This window comes from Chlorocebus sabaeus, chromosome 12, assembly GCF_047675955.1.
Source record: "Chlorocebus sabaeus isolate Y175 chromosome 12, mChlSab1.0.hap1, whole genome shotgun sequence".
In the NCBI taxonomy this organism is placed as follows: domain Eukaryota; kingdom Metazoa; phylum Chordata; class Mammalia; order Primates; family Cercopithecidae; genus Chlorocebus; species Chlorocebus sabaeus.
The window spans coordinates 66,485,998-66,508,096 of NC_132915.1; the positions used below are offsets into that span (position 1 = coordinate 66,485,998).

Consider the following 22,099-nt stretch of genomic DNA (forward strand, 5'->3'; position numbering starts at 1 on the left):
CTGCACTCCAGCCTGGGCGACAGAGTGAGACTGCGTCTCAAAAAAAAAGAAGCAAAATTTAAGGTTGCGTTTCAAATATAAACTGTCTAATTAGCGTATGTGTTTATAAGCTCAGAATGGATGGAATGATACCAGCAACAGTATCATTTATTCAGTACTCTGTGCTAGGTTCAGTTCTAAGAATTTTACGTGGATTACTCAGTGGAGAGGAGCTATTATTATCATTCCCATTTTCTAGGTGAAGAGACTGAGGCTTCGAGAAATTAAGTAGCATAATTATGCCCAAGATAATTTAGCTAATCAGTGAACAAACCGAACTTGGATTTAAACCCTGCTGTGTGCTCCAGAGCCCATACTCCTCCCCGCTCTGCTATGTGTAAATCTAATGAATGAATACCTTATACCACTATCAAGTTTCTCTTTATATGAAAAACAAAAACAAAACTCACCTGGCTAGGGAGATTTGTTTCTTATATAGTATTATTCCTCTGGTTTTCCACTTTTATTTCTTTCTGATCTTTCTGCTTTAGGTATCTGCCCCCAGCACAGCAAACGTTTCCTGAGAGCTCTAACCAAAGAGAAACTTTTGGAAGCCAAACACTCAGGACCAAGACTGTGTATCGATTTGAGTATGACCCACCACATGTCAAAGAAGGTAGAACATCCACTGGAATTCCTGCTCGCATGAGGGAGGCCCAGAAGGGTGCAGCTTTCACGAAGAATATGGCCAACTCCAGCTTCTGGGATTCCTTAGTAAACTAGGAAAGTGTTTGATTTCCTATACTGGATCACTCAGTTCCAAGGTGGCTGTTGTAAAGAATCTGGAAGAGAATATATGTAGTTTGGTTTAGTTTGCAGATTTTTATCTTGTCTTTTGTTTCAAGCCCAACATCTTTGCCTCTTTGTTCATGATGTCCTCGGTCTGGATGGAACCTTTCAGGTTCAGTTTGCCAGACACTGAATCTTTGGGAAGAGGAGTATTTGCTTGGTAGCACGTTGTGGGAAGATTAGCTGGTGGAAGAACTTTTTGCAACGTGTGTGTTTTTTTTGTTTTTGTTTTTTTGAGATGAAGTCTTGTTCTTGTCACCCAGGTTGGAGTGCAATGGCACAATCTCAGCTCACTGTAACCTCTGCCTCCCGGGTTCAAGCGATTCTTCTGTCTCAGCCTTCTGAGCAGCTGGGATTATAGGCACCCACCACCATACCTGACTAATTTTTTTTTCTTTTTTATTGAGACGGAGTCTCACTCTGACCTGGACTGAAGTGCAGTGATGCGATGTTGGCTCACTGCAAGCTCCGCCTCCTGGGTTCACGCCATTCTTGTGCCTCAGCCTCCCAAGTAGCTGGGACTACAGGCGCCTACCACCATGCCCGGCTAATTTTTTGTATTCTTGGTAGAGATGGGGTTTCACCATGTTAGCCAGGGTAGTCTCAATCTCCTGACCTTGTGAGCCACCGTGCCTGGCATGCCTGGCTAACTTTTTTGTATTTTTAGTAGAGATGGGGTTTTGCCATGTTGGCCAGGGTGGTCTCAAACTCCTGACCTTAGGTGATCTTCCCACTTCTGCCTCACAAAGTGCTGGGATTACAGGCATGAGCCACCATGCCCAGCCTCAATGTATGCGTTTTAATTGATGCTCATTCACCCCATTGATGAGGGAAGGATTCCCACACTAGAGTTCTGAGAGTGGCAGAATGCATGACACCTGACACTGGACAGATGCGATTCACAGCAGTTCCTGAGTCTCATATACTTACAGCCCAGGGGAGAAAGATACTGTATACCATACAGGGCCAAGTGGGGATTGTAATCAAGAACAGAATGAACAACAAGGGACTGTGCGAGGTGGGCTTTGTGGTATCTAGGGGGTGAGGTGCCCTCTGGTTACTATAGGAGGATGCGATTGGCTTGTTTGGAGAATTCCATGGGCTGGCAGGGAACTAAAACTCACTCCTTAGGGATAAACAGAGACTATGCCTTGGACCCTTGATAAAAAGGATTTTTTTTTAAAGCTAGGAGACCTTATCTACGGGAGCAGAGTTGGGAGGGGAGCTTACTATTAGGCTATTTGAAGTATTCCCAGTTTTGACAGATGTCAAGGCAGCACATAATATTGGGCCTTAATTTTAGGCCTTATATCACAGTATGTAAATTTTAAACTCTCTTTTCAGGCATCTATTGTATGTGCTAGTGTTTGCATATTTTTCAGATAAGTTAGGAAAACTGCAGATCTGAGGTTCTTACCTGAAACTTCTAACTCTAGCCCTCTAAAAATGTTAACCAAGAATTCCCTACTATTAGGCTGGGCACAGTGGCTCCTGCCTATAATCCCAGCATCTTGGGAGGCTGAGGCAAGAGGACCACTTGAGGCCAGGAGTTCCTGCCTATAATCCCAGCATCTTGGGAGGCTAAGGCAGGAGGATCACTTGAGGCCAGGAGTTCGAGATTAGCCTAGGCAATATAGCAAGAACCTGTCTCTAAAAAATTAAAAATTAACCAGGTATGGTAGCCTGTACCTGTAGTCCCAGCTACTCAGGAGGCTGAGGTAGGAGGATCACTTGAGCCCAGGAATTTGAGACTGCAGTGAGCTATGATTGCACCACTGCACTCCAGCCTGGGTAACAGAGCCAGACTCTGTCTCAAAAAAAAAAAAAAAAAAAACCATACTGTTTAATTAAGATAGCAGATTAAATCAAACCCAGAGTCTTTTTTTCCTATCCAACAAATCAAGCTAAATTGTGGAACTGCTTTTATGTAAGAGCATTGTCTGTGATTCAGGGTAAAAAGTTAAAACTGCCAACCCTATTGCATCTCCTGAAGTTAGGAAGAAGGTACCAAATTTATCTGATGTTCTATAAACATTTCTGTATATTAATCAAACCTCTTTAATAACTTAAATAGTATTACATAAGATTTTAGATAAAAGTTAAAATAAGAATTTCATATATTAAACATTTAACAGCAGGGCCAGCAGGAGGGCAAATTCTCAGTTTTCCACTACCTCACTGTTTCCGGACTCGTATCATTATCTTTTGTCTGTAAGGTGTGATACCATAAGGTATAACACACGCACACATGTACTCCTAGTTCATGGGGTTTTCTGGAGTAGCGTTCAGTGAACTTATTGTAGCCGTTTCTTGATAGCTAATTTAGAGTGAGTTGCCATGTTTTCGCCCTGAGTTGTTCTTACTTCTTTGAAGGAATTAAGTAGACTGGCTGGACAGATTCGAAGGTTGTATGGTTCAAACAAAAAAGCTGACAGGCCATTTTGGATCTGCCTCACTGGATTCACAATAGACAGTCCCCTTTATGAAGAGTGTGTGAGGATGAATGATGGATTTTCTAGTTACCTGGTAAGTCTCTTTTTGCATATTATTTGAATTGTCATCTGAAAAGTTTTTGTGGGTAATAGTATTTTTTTTAATTTACTTTTTCATATATATATAATGTTATATTTTCAGTATTGAAATCTAAAAAGTTCAGAACCTCTCATTAGGTCTTACATGTAAAATTTTTTCTCATCCTCCTACTGCATTGGCAAAGTACTATTACCAGAGTCTAGGACTATATTTTGTATCCTGTATATTTTATGCTAGACTGTATACTCCAGGAATATTTTTGGGAAATGCCATGACTCCTTTCTTGTTCTCATTAATGGTGAATTGGGAAACATGAGTTTTTGGGGAAGAGAAGGAATCCTTTTAGAAGTAATGCAAATTTAAGATAAGTTTTAGGGAGTACTAAGGCACTTTTCACCTCTCTTTAGGATCTCATACATTTAGTGATACATATACATGCAAGAATCCAGATGAGTTTCTCAGAAATGTCACTGAAAAGGCCCAGTGTGTTTGCATTGTGTAGCTGAGACTGAGCAGTTGTGGCCTTCCCCAGGAAGGTCCACGGAAGATGAATGTGAAGGGTGCATTGCACAGGGCTGCACAGCCAGCTGTTTTGCTGTTACTGTCTTCACAGTCTCTCTTGCAGTGCAGCTAGTTCCAGTTTTCTTCTATGTACTTTTTTAAATGATTATTTTACAGAAGCCAAACAGTTCCTTTTACAGGTCCACATAGTTCCCTTACTTTCCTGTCTTCTTGCCTTTCTTAGGTGATTCCCTCAGTTTTGAGTTCTTCTCCTTTTGTGTATGTCAGTATTATCTCTTTTGAGGCCGGGCATGGTGGCTCACACCTGTAATCCTAGCACTTTGGGAGGCTGAGGCAGGTGGATTGTTTGAGCTCAGGAGTTCGAGACTAGCCTAGGCAATATGGCAAAACCCCACCTCTACTAAAAATACAAACATTAGCTGGGTGCAGTGGTGCATGCCTGTAGTCCCAGCTACTCAGGAGGCTGAGGCTGGAGGATCACTTGAACCTGAGAGGCAGAGATTGCAGTGAGTCTAAATGTGCCACGGCATTCCAGCCTGGGTGACAGAGCCAGACCCTGTGTTTTTTTTTTTTTTTTTAAATCTCCTTTCAGAAACCCAGTCCCAGCATTTCCTTCCCCAGAAGGTCATCCTGATGTTGTTACTCCCTCATCGGTAGTCCTGGAACATGCTCCCCGTACCTCTGTCAGAACCCCATATCGCTGTCTCATTTCAAATAGGTTTGAATGTCTGTGTCTGCTTTCCCTCCTAACTAAGTACTTTCTGAGAAGCAGTTGTCAGTCTGTCACACATGCAGTTCCTTGATAAACCTAGAGCTATGCCTGATAGAAACTCGAAGCTCAGTAGCTAGTTGTTGAACTTTGAGCATTTCTTTTTTTTTTTTTAGATAGGCTAGAGTGCAGTGGCATGATCTTGGCTCTCTGCAACCTCTGCCTCCTGGGCTCAAGCCATCCTCGCATCTCAGACTCCTAAGTATTATAACTGGGACTACAGGCACATGCCACCATGCCTGGCTAATTGTTTTGTATTTTTAGTAGAGACTGGGTTTCACCATGTTGCCCAGGCTGGTCTTGAACTTCTGATCTCAAGTGATCCTCCTGCCTCAGCCTCCCAAAGTGTTGGGATTATGGGCGTGAGCCACCCCACCCAGCCGTGAGCTGTTTTAACATTGGACTGTTTGCATTTTCAGCTAGATATAAAAGAAGAAGACTGCTTTAGTTTATTTCCTCTGGAAACCCTTGTGTACCTGACTCCTGACTCAGAACATGGTATGTAGTTGAATGCATGGATTCGTATAGCCCATTGTTCCTAACACTGTGTTTCATTATTCCCTGTGGCAGAATTTATTAAAGCCCCTCAAGAAGGATACCCCTTCCCCCGCAAAAAAAAGTAATGCACATGAGCTGCGCTCCTCTTATGGGCAGGTGCCTTGCTGGATGCTTTGATATGTCTTACTGTGTGGCTCACAGCTGCACAGACTTCGGGTTTCCATGCTCATCCGGGCCTTGTGTACTGCCTGCCAGTCTTTCCCAGTATCCTTGGTCAGCTGTCCCACTAGCCCTTCTTGGATCAATGTTAGATCTATTTTTTCCTAGAAAATCATTCATTTCACATAATTTTTAAATATATTGGTATTGAGTTGATCACAGTATTCTCATATAATTATTTCACATTCTTCTGTAGTTTTAATTTTGTTTCCTTTCTGAATCTAATGTTGATTTGGGTCTGCTTCCCTTTTTCATGATTAGCTATGCCAACAGTTTGTCTTATTGGCCATTTTAGAAAATTAGCTTTTGGTTTTATTGAGCAAATTTCTTTTTGTTCTCTATTGAATTTCTACTTTTATTGTTAATAATTCTTTCATTTTGCTTTCTTTGGATTTAGAAATTATAAAACAGATTTGATCTCATTGGCCTTCATTTTTTCATTAGCTCTTGAAGATGTTGATCTAAACAAAGTTTACATCCTCGGTGGGCTTGTGGATGAAAGCATTCAGAAGGTAAGTATTACATTTCAGCCCCAACATCTGTGTTTTAAAAAGCAGTGCTTACTTTTAGAGGCATGTGCTCTGTCATAATCTCATCTAGAGGATCTAAGAACTCAGAGGGAACAGGCAGAAAGCCATCCCCATGAGGTTGACCCTCTAGCCAGTGAAGTTCCCTCTCTCCTCATGAGCAATGTCAGCAAAATCAAGAGTTGGGAACTGGACTGGGCACTGTTTGGTAATTACATAAATAGCCATTGTTGAGCTTCTGTCTTCAGTTCTGCAAGGATAACTCTGATCTTGACAAGTAAGCATCGACTCAACATTCTTACTGGCTGTTTGTTCTTTGAGAGAGTAGTTTGCTCCTTCTCACGTTGACCTCTTTGCTGAAATAGTCTTATCCCAAAACTTCAAACTTCTAGAATTATCCACATTTTTTTTGGTTGGAGTTTTAGAGGAATAATTGGGGTGTCACTGGAATTTTGAAATATGTTTCTTTTATATAGCTATTTGTCAAGATAAGTTTGTTTATATTTACTAATTAACATATTACATAGATAATAAGTTAAATAATAAAGATTAATATATAAATATAAAAGAGTAGAGTGAAAAATAAGTCTTTTTCCTACCTTTGTCTTCCAATTCCCCTCCTCTGAGGCAACCAATGTCAAGTTTTCTTGTGTATCCTTCTTGAGACATTATATGATCACAAAATATGTGTGGGTATATTTTACATATATGTAGATATGTGCTATCTATTTGTTCCTGTATGTATGAGATGTACATATATTTAACACAGATGACAGGTTAATTTAATTAAATTTATTTTAAAAACATTAGTGTTCCATGACTCCATAGTGATCATCTAAAGAACGAGCAGGGGCTGCTTACAGAAGAATGCCAGCTAATAAGAAATGCATAATAGAATTAGAAAATTGGCCGGGCGCGGTGGCTTACGCCTGTAATCCCAGCACTTTGGAAGGCCGAGACGGGCGGATCACGAGGTCAGGAGATCAAGACCATCCTGGCTAACACGGTGAAACCCCATCTCTACTAAAAAATACAAAAAACTAGCCGGGCGAGGTGGCGGGCGCCTATAGTCCCAGCTACTCGGGAGGCTGAGGCAGGAGAATGGCGTGAACCCGGGAGGCGGAGCTTGCAGTGAGCTGAGATCGGCCACTGCACTCTAGCCTGGGCGACACAGCGAGACTCCGTCTCAAAAAAAAAAAAAAAAAAAAAAAAAAAAGAATTAGAAAATCATCATTTTGTCACTCCTAATATAATCATTGACTCAGACAATTGAAAGAAAGGTTGTGGAGGAACTGGCTATTTACATGGTCTCAAAGTATCACCCTACAGATAACAAAGGCAAAGATTTACCATTACAATAAAGCATTCTGGTGGTCACCATCTTATCCAAACTTGATCAAACTTAGTATCACCCATAGAGGTACAATCTCTGCCTCCTGAGGTGAAGTATTCTTGCCAGAAAATGTTTTTTCTTTTTTCCTTTTGAAGCAGGGCCTTGCTCTGTTGCCCAGGCTAGAGTGCAGTGGAGTGATCATGGCTCACTGCAACCTCGAACTCCTGGGCTCAGGCAATCCTCCCACCACCTCAGCCTCCTGAGTAGCTAGGACTACAGGCCCATGCCACCACACCTAGCTAGTTATTAATTTATTTTTTTGAGACATGGTCTCACTCTGTTGCCCAGGCTGGAGTGCAGTGGTGTGACCATGGCTCACTGCAGCCTCAATCTCGTGGGCTCATTCGAACCACCTGCCTCAGCCTCCTGGGTAGCTGAGACTACAGGCATGTGCCACCATGCCCAGCTAATTTTTGTATTTTTTGTAGAGACAGGGTCTCGCCATGTTTCCCAGGCTGGTCTTGAACTGCTGGACTCAAGCAATCTACTCACCTCAGCCTCCCACAGTGCTGGGATTACAGGCATGAGTCACTGTACCTGGCCTAGTTTCTGAATCTGTTTTGTAGAGACAGGGTCTCACTTCATTGCCCAGACTGGTCTCAAACTCCTGGACTCAAGCAGTCCTCCTGCCTCAGCCTCCCAGATTGCTGGGATACAGGTGTGAGCCACTGTGCCCAACCTCGTTTTTAAATTTTTTTGTAGAGACAGGGTCTCACTGTGTCCAGCCTCAAACTCTTGGACTTAAGCAATCTCCCATCTCAGCCTCCCAGAGTGCTGGGATTATAGGTGTGAACCCTTTCACCTGGCCCAGAAAATGGTTAAGCTGAATTTAATCATGAGGAAACAGACAAATCAGAATGTGGGACATTCTGCAAAACAATTGGACTGGACTTAACTGAGGCAGGAGGCTGTTTTAGATTAAAAGAGGTTCGTCCAGGCACAGAGGCTCATGTCTGTATTGCCAGCAGTTAGGGAGGCCAAGGCAGGAGGATCATTTGAGGCCAGGAGTTTGGGACCAGCCTGGGCAACATAGTGAGAACCTATCTCTACAAAACAATTAGGAAAAGAAAAAACGGTTAAAAAGCCGTAATAGCCAAATGCAGCATGTGAGCCTGTTTGAATTCTGTATTGAGAGGAAAGCTTTATAAAAGACAGTTTGGAGAGAGTTGAGCAGATTTTAATATAGATTGTGTATTAAGTGAAATTACAGATTTATTAAACAGTTTCTTTGAAGTGAAAATGGTATTGTGGTAAGGTAGGAGAATGTCATTGTTCTTAGATGCATGCTTAAGTATTTAGCGAAGAAGTATTGTGATGTCTGCAGCTTACTTTCAAATGGTTCGGCAAATTGTTTTTTATTAAGACAAGGTCTTGCTCTGTCATTCAGGCTGAGTGAGGTGGTGCGATCATAGCTCACTGCAACCTCGAACTTCTGGTCTCAAGCAATCCTCCCGTCTCAGCCTCCTGAGTACCTAGGACTGTAGGCGTGTGCTACCATGGCCAGCTATTTTTTTTTTTTTTTTTTTTTTTTTTGTATTTTTGTTAGAGACGAAGTCTCTTGATGTTGCTCAGGCTGGTCTTGAACTCCAGGCTGCAAGCAATCCTTCTGCCTCAGCCTCCCAAAACACTGGGATTGCAGGCATGAACCACCTTGTCCAGCCCAAAATACGTATTTATATACAGAGAGAAAAAATGCAAAATATTAACAACTGGTGAGTCTAGATTACAGGAATGAATATTGATTGTATTATTGTTTTGAACTTTTCTTAGGTTTTAAATATTTCAAAGTAAAAAGTTTGGGCCGGGCATGGTGGCTCACGCCTGTAATCCCAGCCCTTTGGGAGGCCAAGTCGGGCAGATCACAAGGTCAAGAGATCGAGACCATCCTGGCCAACATGGTGAAACCCTGTCTCTACTAAAAATATAAAAATTAGCCAGGCATGGTGGTGTGCGCCTGTAATCCCAGCTACTCGGGAGGCTGAGGCAGGAGAATCTCTTGAACCGGGGAGGCGGAGGTTGCAGTGAGCCGAAACTGCGTCACTGCATTCCAGCCTGGTGACAGAGCAAGACTCTGTCTCACAAAAAAAAAAAAAAAGTTTTGGAGGGCTGGAGGACTACTTGAACCCAGGAGTTAGAGGCTGCAGAGAACTGTGGTCATACCACTGCACTCCAGCCTGGGTGATGCAACACAGTGAGACCCTGTCTCTAAAAAATAATAATTAATTAAAAGTTTATTAGTCTTACCTGCAGCAGGGTGACAGCCCCCCCTTCTTTTTTTGAGACAGGGCCTTGCTCTGCTGCCTAGGCTGGAGTGCAGTGGCACAATCACAGCTCACTCCAGCCTCAACCTCCCAGGCTCAATTGATCCTACCTCAGCTTCCCAAGTAGCTGGGACCACAGGTGGGTGCTACCAAGCCCAGCTAATTTTTTTGCTGAGTTGGGGTTTCACCATATGGCCCATGCTGGTGTCGAACTCCTGGACTCAAGTTACCCACCTGCCTCAACCTCCCAAAGTGCTGAGATTGCAGGCACGAGCCACGGTGCCTGGCCAACAGTCCCTTTTTTGAAGCAGTTAAGTTCAGAGGGTCAGTGAGAAGTGCATGACTTATAGATGTGCAGTTTTAATACGCTGTGTTATCTGTCCACCTGTAAACTGAAAAATAACTGGAAGATTCGTGAGATGTTTAGAACTTTTTGGTTGTTATTGGAGTTTGACTTCTTCACAGAAATAAGCTAAGAACAACATTTCTTCAAGGAGATTCATTTTATTATGAATCATTGTGCAAAGAACATAAACTAAATTGTAAGCTCTTCTAGGGCAACACCCAAATATCCTACTAATTTTGAATTATGTACTCTAGTTCAAAGTGATTATAAAGGAATGACTTTTTATAAAATGTATCATAGCTCATATATGCAAAGGAGTTTTATCCTTTCAGTTAAGTCCTTGTCTTATCAGAGTTGCATCTCTTAAAACATTTTTGGAAGTTCTCTCTTAAAATTTTGTTTCATGTGAGTGAGAGGCAGGTGTCAGCATCAAAAAGGTATTAGGTCCACTTCACTCTATTCCACCTGGTTAGACCACACTCATCATGGCCAGTCAGTTATGGGACTGTAAACAAAATGATATTGACTAGCTTAGAACAAGTTCAGAAGAACTTGCCCTGAATGATGAAGGGACTTGAAACTAAGTCATAGTCAAAGAAGAGTTGACAGAACTGAGGCTACAACCTGGAGACCAGAGGATTCCTAGGGGCATGATCACTGCCTTCAGGTTTCTGAATGGCCATCTTACTTGCATAGTCTGGCCTTGGGGGAATAGACCTAGGATGAATGAGTGGAAGTCTCAGAGAAAACAGAGAATTTGGCTCAAGATCAATAAGAATTTCTTATCAGCTGGTACTATCAAAGTTGGGTGGGTTGTCCCAGGATTCATGAACTCCCTGTCACAAGAGCTGTTCATTGAGTGGCCACATGGCCTCTTGGAGGAGAAGTCATAGAGGATAGACAGACAATGGATGGGTGGTTAGAGTAAGACAGTTCACTATTGAGACCCCTTCCAAGCCTCGGCATGTTAATTATCCCAGTAATCTGAACCTTTCTCTTTAATCCTGAAATCTTAGGTGGAAAATCTTTCCTGTGCTTCTTACAAGGCAGCAATGTAATTTGACTGAGTCAAGACTCAGTCTGAGGGACTTCATGACTGAGGAACATGTTATAAAGGGACATCAGTTTCTGTATTCCGCCACTAAATGGCCTCAAGTTGATGGACTTCTTGTGACTCCTTTTTGCAGTTTTCAGAGCCCTTCCTTTTATTTTTGAGACAGGGTCTCCTCTGTCACCCAGGCTGGAGTGCAGTGGTGCAATCACAGCTCATTGCAGCCTTGACATATGTCCTAGGCTCAAGTGATTGTCCAACTTCAGCCTCCAGAGTAGCTGGGACTACAGGCACACACCAGCACACCCTGTTAATTTTTTTTTTTTGTAGAGACAGGGTCTCCCTATGTTGCCTAGGCTCGTCTTGAACTCCTGGGCTCAAGCAGTCCTCTGGCCTTGGCCTCAAAGTGTTGTGTGAGCCGCTGCACCTGGCCCCTTTCTTTTAATTGGGCTGTCTGTTCTCACACCTTAATGCCACTTGTTGCAGTGGTGCACCTATCTTGAATCTTGTCTACCTTTTCTCTTTTTCTCTTTTTTTTTTTTTTTGAGACAGAGTCTTGCTCTGTCCCCCAGGCTGGAGTGCAGTGGCCGGATCTCTGCTCACTGCAAGCTCCGCCCCCTGGGTTCACGCCATTCTCCTGCCTCAGCCTCCCGAGTAGCTGGGACTACAGGCACCCGCCACCTCGCCCGGCTAGTTTTTTGTATTTTTTAGTAGAGACGGGGTTTCACCATGTTAGCCAGGATGGTCTTGATCTCCTGACCTTGTGATCCACTCGCCTCGGCCTCCCAAAGTGCTGGGATTACAGGCTTGAGCCACCGCGCCCGGCCAGTCTACCTTTTCTCTTGATGCTGCCTTTTGGCAATGAGCTGGAAGTTCCAGACATCCAGAATTGGGTCTTACTGAGTTAGGGCTCAGAATGGGCTCTGATTGATTCGACTTCTTGGGCCTTTTGATGTCTACTGTAGCTGCAGATGTGCCTCTTTTGCTTATTTCCCTCTTGGTTCTAAGTGGTAGTGAGTGGAGGACTGTGGATAAGTGACCCCCCAAAAGTAAGATATTGTCACATAAGCTCTTGAGACAGTTAACTCATTATCTGCAGTTTCTTCCATTCCACAATAGCGTACTTATTTTTAAAGCTGTATTACATTGGGAATATACTCATGGATAATTTTTATAAGAAAAAGATTTAACTGTATTTACAGAAGGTGACATTTCAAAAGGCCTGGGAGTACTCTGTCAAGACTGCACGCTTGCCAATCCAGGAATACATGGTCAGAAACCAGAATGGGAAAAACTATCATTCAGAGATCCTGGCCATCAATCAAGGTACTTCTTACACGGCCCCCATCCAGCGTGTGTGAGTTCTGGTGCTGCTGCTTTGCACTGTGTTTAAGTGGCCTTTGAGTCAGTCTCCTCCGTGACTAATGTGCTTGGACTTTATTGCATGCACTTCGTGACACATATTCTGGCCACCAAGAGGCATTCTTTGTTTTCTTCCTTGTCACCAACTATGTTAAAGACAGTTGAAATTGTCCCCTTGGCCAGGCGCAGTGGCTCACGCCTTTAATCCTAGCACTTTGGGAGGCTGAGGTGGGCGGATCACCTGAGGTTAGGAGTTTGAAACCAGCCTGGCCAACATGGTGAAATCCCATCTCTACTAAAATACAAAAATTAGTCAGGCATGGTGGCGCGCGCCTGTAATCCCAGCTACTCCGGAGGCTGAGGCATGAGAACCGCTTGAACCTGGGAGGTGGAGGTTATAGTGAGCCGAGATCACACCACTGCACTCCAGCCTGGGTGACAGAGTGATACTCTGTCTCAAAAACAAAAACAAAAAAAGCCGGGTGCGGTGGCTGATGCCTGTAACCCCAGCACTTTGGGAGGCTGAGGCAGGCGGATCACCTGAGGTCGGGAGGTCGAGACCAGCCTGACCAACGTGGAGAAACCCCGTCTCTACTAAAAATACAAAATTAGCCAGGTGTAATGGCACATGCCTGTAATCTCAGCTACTTGGGAGGCTGAGGCAGGAGAAGTGCTTGAACCTGGGAGGCGGAGGTTGTGGTGAGCTGAGATCATGCCATTGCACTCCAGCCTGAGCAACAAGAGCACAACTCTGCCTCAAAAAAAGAAAGAGAGAGAGGGAAGGGGGGGTGGGGAGAGAGAGAGTAAGGAGGAGGAGGACGGCGAGGAGGAGGAGAAGGAGACGAAGGAGATGAAGAAAAGAAAGAAATTGTTCCCTTGACCTAGAATGCCCTGCTTTTAACTTCTCACTGACCATTGAATTCCTGTTTGATCTTCAGGGTTCAGTTCAGGAACATCTTGGCTTCCTTCCCCATCCCAGGCCATGGCAGGACCCTTCTGTGTTCCCATTTTACTGTGTTCCTTTCTGTTACTCCCTACAGGCCTGTATCTTTCAGAGTAAGTTGAAGTCCTTGAGAGTAAGCAGAGCTTGTGTCCTTGCCTCTCTCCCAGCAGGACCTTAGTACCACATATGGTGCAGAATAGGTTCAATGAAATATTACAGAACATCCTTTTCATTTCATTTACTCATTCTTTTTTTCCTCTGTGTGGTTACTGTGTTTTCTGTTTACTCTCTAACAGTGTTTGATATCCTGTCGACTTACTTAGAGACTTGCAACTGGCCTGAAGCATTGAAGAAAGGAGTTACTTCAGGAAAAGGCTATATTCTTCGGAACTCAGTGGAATGATGGGCCTAAGATTGCAGGTGCGTGGCGAGGCGTGGTGGCTCACGCCTTAATCCCAACACTTTGGTAGACCGAGGTGGGCAGATCACCTGAGGTCAGGAGTTCAAGACCAGCACGGCCAACATGGTGAAACCTGTCCCTACTGGAAATACAAAAATTAGCCAGGTGTGATGGCATGCACCTGTAGTCCCAGCTACTTGGGAGGCTGAGGTGGGAGAATCACTTGAACTCGGGAGGTGGAGGTTGCAGTGAGCCGAGATTTCGCCACTGCATTCCAGCCTGGGTGACAAGAGTGACAGAGCAAGACTCTATCTCAAAGAAAAAAAAAAAAAAATTGCAGCTGCAGGAGTGAGGTGCTGGAGTTACCTTGACCAAAGAGCAGGGCAGAGGGTGGCAGTGGCACATAATTGCCTTTGCATGACATCTTCTCAGAGCTTCACAGTAAGCTAATGTCCGGGACCACATTTAATGCTTTTTAATTTCCCATAGTGCCTGGCTCACAAGAAGTGCCCAGATAAGTAATACAAAGTTAATGTGGTGGGCGCAGTGGCTCATGCCTGTAATCCCAGCACTTTGGGGGGCTGAGGTGGGCAGATCACAAGGTCAGGAGTTCCAGACCAGCCTGGCCAATATGGTGAAACCACCCTGTCGCTACTAAAAATGCAAAAATTAGCTAGGCGCAGTGGCGCGTGCCTGTAGTCTCAGCTACTCGGGAGGCTGAGGCAGGACAATCACTTGAACCTGCGAGGTGGAAGTTGCAGTGAGCCGAGATCGTGCCACTGCACTCCAGCCTGGGCGACAGAGCAAGACTGTCTCAAGAAAAAAAAAAATTTATGTAACAAGGAATTAGCCTCAAAACCACATGGCTTTGGATGTGCTAATTGAACTGTTGTATATCTATTTGTGAGAGACCTCTTGAAATTGTTTAAATGGTTATATCAAGAGTTTAATATTCACTAAACTGGCATCATAAAATTGGATGACTTTCTCCAGCCTTGTCTGATCATGCTTATCGTCTCCCAGCTCTGTAATAAGCTTTGCAGGATCCAGCCTGTTCTGACCTATCCCTACTGAGTCCCCATAGCATTTTGTTCCCTCCTGTGGCTCTTACCCTGTGGAGTATGTGCATGGAGGACTTCTCTTCCTAATGGCAGGATCCTAACAGGACAGATCTGTGTACCTATCTTTCTATCTTCTCTGAGCCTGGTACCAACTAGATTCTTCATATGTTTTTGTAACAGATTAAATTGTAAAGCAAACACAGTATTGATGAAAGTCAGTCTTGAAAATGGCTAGAAAGTGTTCCATTTTGACACTTGAGCATGTTAGATAACCTGCTTAATACACAAATCTCATGTTCCTTATGTCCCAGTTGGACATATTTGCTTCAGTTACTCTGACAGTTTGGGTTAGTTAACTTGCTAGTTAAGCAGCTAGCAAATTCAGGAAATGTATTCAATAACTCAAAAGAACCAGAACCAAAAGATTACTTCTCTGCTCTGTCCCCTCCCCTTCACAATTTAATTCCTAAGGACTGTGATCACCTAATAAATTACACCAGTATCTTTCTATTATTTAAACACTGGCCAGACAGTTCATCATAAAAGATATGCGACCAACCTAAGTACCCATCAACCAATGAATGGATAAAATGTGGTGTGTATATATATCCTATGGAATATTACTCAGCTATAAAAAAGAACCAAGTGTCTTTTGCAGCAACTTGGATAGTATTAGAAGCTATTCTTAGTGAAGTAACTCAAGAATGGAAAACGAAATACCAAATGTTCTCACTTGTAAGTGGGAGCTAAGCTACAGGTAAGCACACAGAGTGGAAAAAGACACTGGACACCCAGAAGGGGGAAGGGGAAGGATAAAAAATGACATATTGGGTACAATATATAGTACTCAGGTGACTGGTACACCTCAGACTTCACCACTATACAATTCATCCATGTAACCCAAAACCACTTGTAGCCCTAAAATCTATTGAAGTAAAAAAACCACCCAGTCCTCAGAAAACATCATTAGGAACACATAAAGCTCCTTGGTCTTTATCAACATATAAACAATAAATTCTATAATCTCTTTCATCCAAAAATGACTTTCTATGGATAGGCTTCAGGGGATCTATAATATCTCACGTATTCTCAAAGAGGTCTAGAAACCAAGAATCACTGATGTGGATTGCCCGGCAGTCTTTTTACCTTTAAAGGTTTTGGTTAATATACTAAATAGCATAGAAGAGTTTTAGCTTAGCTCCTAGGAAATGATTTTAGCAAAATAAGACTTGGCCAGATTTGGATTCAGAAATCCTCATTATTTATATAATAATAAACTATATCCAAATATATCAAATATACTACATCAAAAATATCCTATAACATGAAATATGTGACTAATGAATTTTTAATGGAAGTTGTGAAATGTATCATGCTGTTTGAAGTAGACAAAAGTATATTACAAAGTAGCATATAAGCTATAATTTCAATGTGATGAACATACAGAGAATGTAGGCCAAGTTAAATTCTCTGCCTCCATTTCAATTATGAGGATAAGTGTCTTCTGCAGTTAGTAAGAATAAAGGAGTTAATCCATGCAAAACACAGTACTTGGTAAATGGAAAACACACAATATTTCATTGTTATATACTCACCCCCTGAATAATGGGACTACAGGTGACATTTTGCTGCTTTATACTTTTCATGTAGTCTGCATTTCCTCTGGTGAACCTGGCTTACTATTATAATCAGAAAATTATTTTACTGCTGACTTCCAGTTAATTATGGAAGCTGTAGCAATACTAAGGGAGTTAACTCCAAATAAACCATAATACTGTTTAGTAAACTTTATTGTACAGAAACAGAAAATATGATTTTGCAATGATTTTCTCTCTAAAGCGTGGGTGAAAACCAGTAACTTACTTATAAAAATACTTTAGGACTCTGATAATATACATTCACACCTTATCTTCTGAGTATTTAAATGGGGAGAGGTTCACCTGAAAAAAGTATTCCCCAGGAAACCCATAGTTTTTGCATCAACTGACCTGTAAAAAAGTCCACCTATATCAACTTTCTGCCAATCTGGAGAAGATCTGTTTTCTTTGATCTGACGTCATGTGTTCACAAGCTTCTAAAATGTTTGCCAAAATTAAAGTCTGCTGGATGGTTTTTGCCTTAACCCATATTCTTCCATTCATTCCAAATACTATCTCCAGTGGATAGAGTTTTCCCACTTCCTGTATGATTTCACAGTCTGGAGCTAATAGCCTGTGGGAAGAGAAAAGGAAATGAAATTTAATAAAGTGGCGAAGGTGTGTCCAGAGTCTCCTTTAGAATGTGATTCCTTTTCTGAGTTCTCCGTAGTTGTTCAACAAGAACAAGGCACATGATAACATTTGCTGCCTCCTTCCAAGAAACTTTACAATGTTCAAAGGTATATTAGAGATCACAGAGGTGGGCTATCCCTTACGAAGAAGTCAAACTCCCTAGGTTACCAACTTCACAAAAAATGTAAAAGTCATTCCACTAGATTGTTAGAGCACTTTAATTCTAGACTGAGAATCATAACTTTTTTTGTCACCTACAGTGCTAAAAGACATTTTAAACTTACTTTCCTGACCATATTATTCTCTTGCATTAAATTCAGTACTTGGAGAGGAACATTGGCTCTTTCAAACCATAAGGATGGTGCCTGGTTAATAACATGTTTCTTGGTTAATAACATGCTTCTCTGATGTCCAAACTTAATTCTCCAGATCTTTAGGATACGTAGCAAGGAGAGGCATACAAGATAGCTCTGAACTTCATGGGCTCTAGGAGTAAAGCCCCTGAATATGGCACAGCTTTGGGTGGGTAAATTTCTAAACACCAAAAAGAGAATCTGCCTCAGTGGGAACTATTAAACTTACCAGGACCGAGTGTCAGAAGCCTTCTGTGAATGGCTACATAACCTTGAACATCACGATCTAAGCTGCGTGTGACCCCCATAATTAGAAAAATTTGATAATTCTGTACAACTGCAGACTGCATCTGTATTCAAGTGACTCAGAACAGGGGAAAGGCCAGTTTTCACATTTGGGCTGAGTCAACTAACGAACAGGCCTGGGAGGGAAGACATTAATACAGAGTAAGAGCTTAAAGCATGAAGTATTATCCCACCAGAAACTACACAGCCAAACACATCTGAATTTGATATGTTTCCAAGAAGATAGGATTAAATTCATGAGTTTCCAAATGTGTTAAAATGGATATTGATTTTTAACTTTGAGGAGAAATTTAAATGTTACAAATAATCTGAATCCTGAAGATTAACCAACTTTCCAAGAATGTATAATTATAAAAGAAGGCAGGCAAGGCAGCAGACATCAGGACTTACTTTCTAATTAAGCCCAGAGTCACTTTAAAAAGCAGACCATCCTGTCCAATGACACCCATTCCATTGGCTCGTCCACAGCTGTCAATACAGACCATCTCTGGTTCCATGTCTTTATTAGCAACCACAAATTGGCCATAGATGAGATCTCCAACCTACAATGATATTAAAAACCAGTTCATTTCCTCTCAGCAAACTACAGGTGCTGCTATTGGTTCTTTCTCACAGGCATCAATACCAGCCACCTACAGTTCTGTGGCTAAGGGACTGACTGTACTACAGGATTCCCACAGTCACTTTGAAGTTGAGTCTTGGGGAAAAAAAGGAACACATGTATCATTCCCTTTCACCAACCAGGAAATCACAGACGAGGAGCCATCTCAAGGCCAGAGAACACCTCTAGGATTGCACTGTCCAATATGGTAGGTAGCCAATTGTTTAAACTTATATTTAAATTAATTAAAATTAGATATTTAAAATTAATTTCCTGAGTTGCATTAGCCACATTTCAAGTGCTCAACAGCTAGTGGCTACCATACTAATCAGTGCAGATACAAAACAGCATCACTGTAGAAAGTTATGTTAGGTGGCACTACCCTAGAGAATTACAGATTTACAGAGAGGAACTCCGGCATGCAAATTATTCAAAGCAAAACAAAACAATAATTCACTGACACTTCTCCCTGCAAGATTTACTTAAAAACCTCATAGAGCTAAACTTTAAAGGGATGAAACTGAGGAAATGGAGAGTGAACTCAATTCTGTTCACTCAAAACATATTAAGTACCCACTGTTTGTTGGTGACTATGTAAACTAGAGAGGAACAAAACATTCTCTGCTTTTCAGAAGCATTTGGTCTTGGAGGGCAGTGGGGAGGTACATATAAACAAACCTCAGTCGAGGCTAAATCCAGTAAGTGCTAGAGCAAAAATATGAGAAAAGTCACAACTGGGGATGGCTTTACAGAGGTGGTTGTGTTTAGCCTAGGTCTCAAAGGATGAGAATGTGTTCCACAGGCTGCGAAGGGACAGTGCAATCAAGACAGAGGGAACAGCATGTGCAAAGGAATAAGGGCAGGAAATTGAGTCTAATGGCGTTTGGTGTGATTCGAGTATGGCTGTATGAAGGATATAATTAGGGATGAGGAAAGACACCTGGAGTGTAATGCCAAGGAATTCTGTGGATTTTGGAGAATCTTGTTTTTCCTTTTCGAGCAAGTAACTGTGTTAGGATGTCAGCTCTCAAAACCCTGGATGGTGAGGTAAAAGCGTGGAGGCAAGGATTAATGAATTTAGGATTAAGGATTAAGTGACTGAGACCAGTCAAGACAGAGCTAAAGCCTGAACTTGCAAAGTGGAGATAAAGGGATAGACATGCCAAAAATCAGAGACAGAATCAAATAAGATTAAGCAAATAAATTTGCATGAGAAGTAAACGAGAAGAGGCAAAGAAATCACTAAATTTCGGGCTGGATACACAAGAAGCGTGTGACTATGCTACCTGAAAAGCCCAACCTGAAAACCCAAGGTAACAGTATTACTCCTCTATCAGCTCCTAGGACCTACAGCCAGGATGGATGGATAGCTGATAATGTCAATTTGCACCACCTGTCCCTCCTCTAAGCATACACAGACATCCTTGTCCCGAGGATATGGACATAACAAATAATGGTGATGACAGATACAACCTTTCAACTCAGTAGAAATGAAACATCCCAAGAACAAATGTAGCCAATGTAAAATAAATTGTAAATGTTTAAAAAAAAAAAAAAATTATGTGGCTCTGATCCTGCAGCATCTGAAGAAACTCTTGGAGCCTGGGGCAATTATATACATGCTCAAAGATCTAGGTCATACTTTGGAGACAATTCAGGTAGCCTTCTGGATATCTGAGTGTTCTAGGGAATGGATGTTTCTTACTTTGAAACCAAAGGCTCCCATAATTACCTGCACATTTGGTCTGTTTCTTTTAGTTGCACCTTCAAATGACAAGTAAGACAAAGAAGCTGGCTCACTCCCTCCAACATCAACTTTGAATATATCTCCAGATTTAGCTGTCACTATGCCAATCACATGGTCTCCTTTCACTGGAACATACTACAAAAGGAAATAGAATGAGAAAACAGCCATAAATGAAAAGATACCATTGGAAGATACCTTCAGCAAGTCCTTCGTGGTTACTTTATTGTCCTTAAAGAGAAAGAAATCTGATCATATGCCACTTTCGGTAAAAGAAAATCACATCATAAAGTGTCAGGTGTGCAGCTTCTGGTAGTCTGTTAATTGAGTCCAAACCCCATTATCTCTTCAGCACCCCAACCAGTAAGTTCCTAGCTTTGTGGCATAAGTTCAGTGGCAAAGGAATCCTTACAACCAAGGAAGCCTATTCCATAGTTAGACAATTTTTTCTATATGAAAGTTCTTACCTGTTCTAGGAGAAATTAACTCCCTATGACATCCACTCATTGAGCCTGGTCCTGCCCTCTGAGACTTCAATGGGCAAGCCTGCTGCTCCCTGACGTTTGGAGTTTTGAAGACTACAATCATGACTCACGGTCTCCAAACGTTTTTCTCTCCTGGTCGCCCTTCTCAGGCTATGTTCCTATTGTTCACGGTCCCTCCAAAGGACATGCAGCAGTGGGCACAAGACTACGGTGGCTCTAGGTTTGCCTGAACAACAGAGGGCCTCAGGATCCCATCCCTTCTTCTTTTGAGAGGTCTTCTCAAACCAGGGCTATCACTCTCACGGCCGCACCACCCCTCCGGAGTCCCAGCTCACCCGCTTCTGCTGAGAGTCCACCCAGTAAACACCGCCGCCGCTGCCACTGCCGGGCTCCTTGTGACGGAGGCGGCCGCACTTGGTGACCAGCAGGCGGTCCCCACAGCGCCGCAAGCCCGGGCCGCATACAACGCGCACCCGCGAGCGCGCTCCAGCATTCAGGCTCAACGGTCGCTCCCCGGCACCGCCAGGGCCTTCCGCGTCCTCCTGTTCCGGCAGGAGCAGCTCCTCACCCGGGAGCACCACCTGACCTAGTACTGTGCGTGCAGCGCGCGCCCGGCTGCCCGCGAGATAGTCAGCCGCAACAGACACAGGTTCTGCCATCGCGGGCGCCACCAAACACCGTTTCCGGTACCCTCCTTCCGCTTCCGCTCTGCTTCCAACACCCGCCCTTGAGGACTTTCCGTTTCCGGCAGTAGCGGCCCGTTGGATTTGGACCAGTTTATGAAGCTTAATGGCTGTCAGCTCACGGGTCCTTGTCCAAGGTGGCTGTGATTGTGTCTGTAGCCGACCACCTGTCTTACAGCCTGGCCGCGGGTCGGTATGAGAACTAAGCAGCTTGATCCATCAAGAAGCCTCCACTTTCAGTGTCTCGGGTCGCGTGTTTTGTGACCAGTCGCATCGTGGGGATACGAGATGCTCCCGCTTAGAGTTTCCTGGGATCTCTGGAAGCTGAGCAGAGGGGCTTTGAAAACTGGCCGCTGGGGCCGGGCACAGTGGCTCACGCCTGTAATCCCAGCAGTTTGGGAGGCCGAGGCGGGTGGATCATTTGAGGTCAGGAGTTCAAGACCAGCCTGGCCACCATGGTGAAACCCTGGCTCTACTAAAAATACAAAAATTAGTCGGGCGTGATGGCATGCACCTGTAATCCCAGCTACTCGGGAGGCCGAAGGCAGGAGAATCACTTGAACCTAGGAGGCGGAGGTTGCGGTGAGCCGAGATGGCGCCACTGCACTCCAGCATGGACGACAGAGTGAGACCCTGTTAAACAAACAAACAAACAAACAAACAAACGAAAGAAAGAAAGAAAGAAAGAAAGGAAATCGGACGCTAGGTGGGCTTATGGACCCTTCTTTCCGACTCTGCCCTCAGAAGAGTGGCTCACCTTTTAACAGGGAAAGTATTTTTTTTCAAAATAAATAAAACCTTCTTGGTCGTTAGAGATCTAGTCACATTTAGAAAACACAGAGAAAAATAAGGAAATAAACGATGTTTTATTCTTGCCCGTTTTTCTCCCTTGCTACGTGGTAGTTCTGATTCTTTAGAGCCCAAGGTGTGGCATGAAATAGGTAA

The 22,099-nt window shown here is 43.1% G+C and overlaps 2 protein-coding genes across 9 annotated transcripts in view; one reads left to right on the forward strand and one right to left on the reverse strand.

Annotated features, from left to right (window-relative positions):
* TRMT10B (tRNA methyltransferase 10B) overlaps nt 1-22,099 on the forward strand; it is a 38,218-nt gene that overhangs the window by 9,771 nt on the left and 6,348 nt on the right. For 2 of the 5 annotated variants that reach the window (XM_073021784.1, XM_073021785.1), the window contains 6 exons: nt 531-655; nt 3,202-3,354; nt 5,071-5,149; nt 5,813-5,880; nt 12,149-12,272; nt 13,548-14,013. In XM_073021784.1, coding sequence (XP_072877885.1) covers nt 531-655; nt 3,202-3,354; nt 5,071-5,149; nt 5,813-5,880; nt 12,149-12,272; nt 13,548-13,654 — 656 coding nt within the window. In that variant the 3' untranslated portion in view covers nt 13,655-14,013. Of the gene's footprint in view, nt 1-530; nt 656-3,201; nt 3,355-5,070; nt 5,150-5,812; nt 5,881-12,148; nt 12,273-13,547; nt 14,014-18,256; nt 18,451-20,000; nt 20,292-22,099 lie in introns of those variants that run through there. The other 3 variants (XR_491883.3, XM_007968680.3, XM_007968681.3) reach the window with 3 other exon arrangements.
* Nucleotides 599-21,174, reverse strand: EXOSC3 (exosome component 3). Of its 4 annotated transcripts, none has more exons than XM_007968687.3 (5): nt 20,807-21,174; nt 19,975-20,124; nt 18,032-18,183; nt 16,701-16,923; nt 599-821 (listed from the first exon to the last, which is right to left on the reverse strand). In XM_007968687.3, exons 1-4 carry the CDS (start codon nt 21,128-21,130, stop codon nt 16,722-16,724), a joined length of 828 nt encoding a protein of 275 aa, XP_007966878.1. In that variant the 5' UTR covers nt 21,131-21,174; the 3' UTR covers nt 599-821; nt 16,701-16,721. The 4 variants fall into 4 exon arrangements, with proteins under 4 accessions (XP_007966878.1, XP_037854166.1, XP_072877887.1 ...); XM_037998238.2 differs by lacking the exon at nt 599-821 and adding an exon at nt 10,042-16,391; XM_073021786.1 differs by lacking the exon at nt 599-821 and adding an exon at nt 17,565-17,757 and having other exon boundaries at nt 16,485-16,923.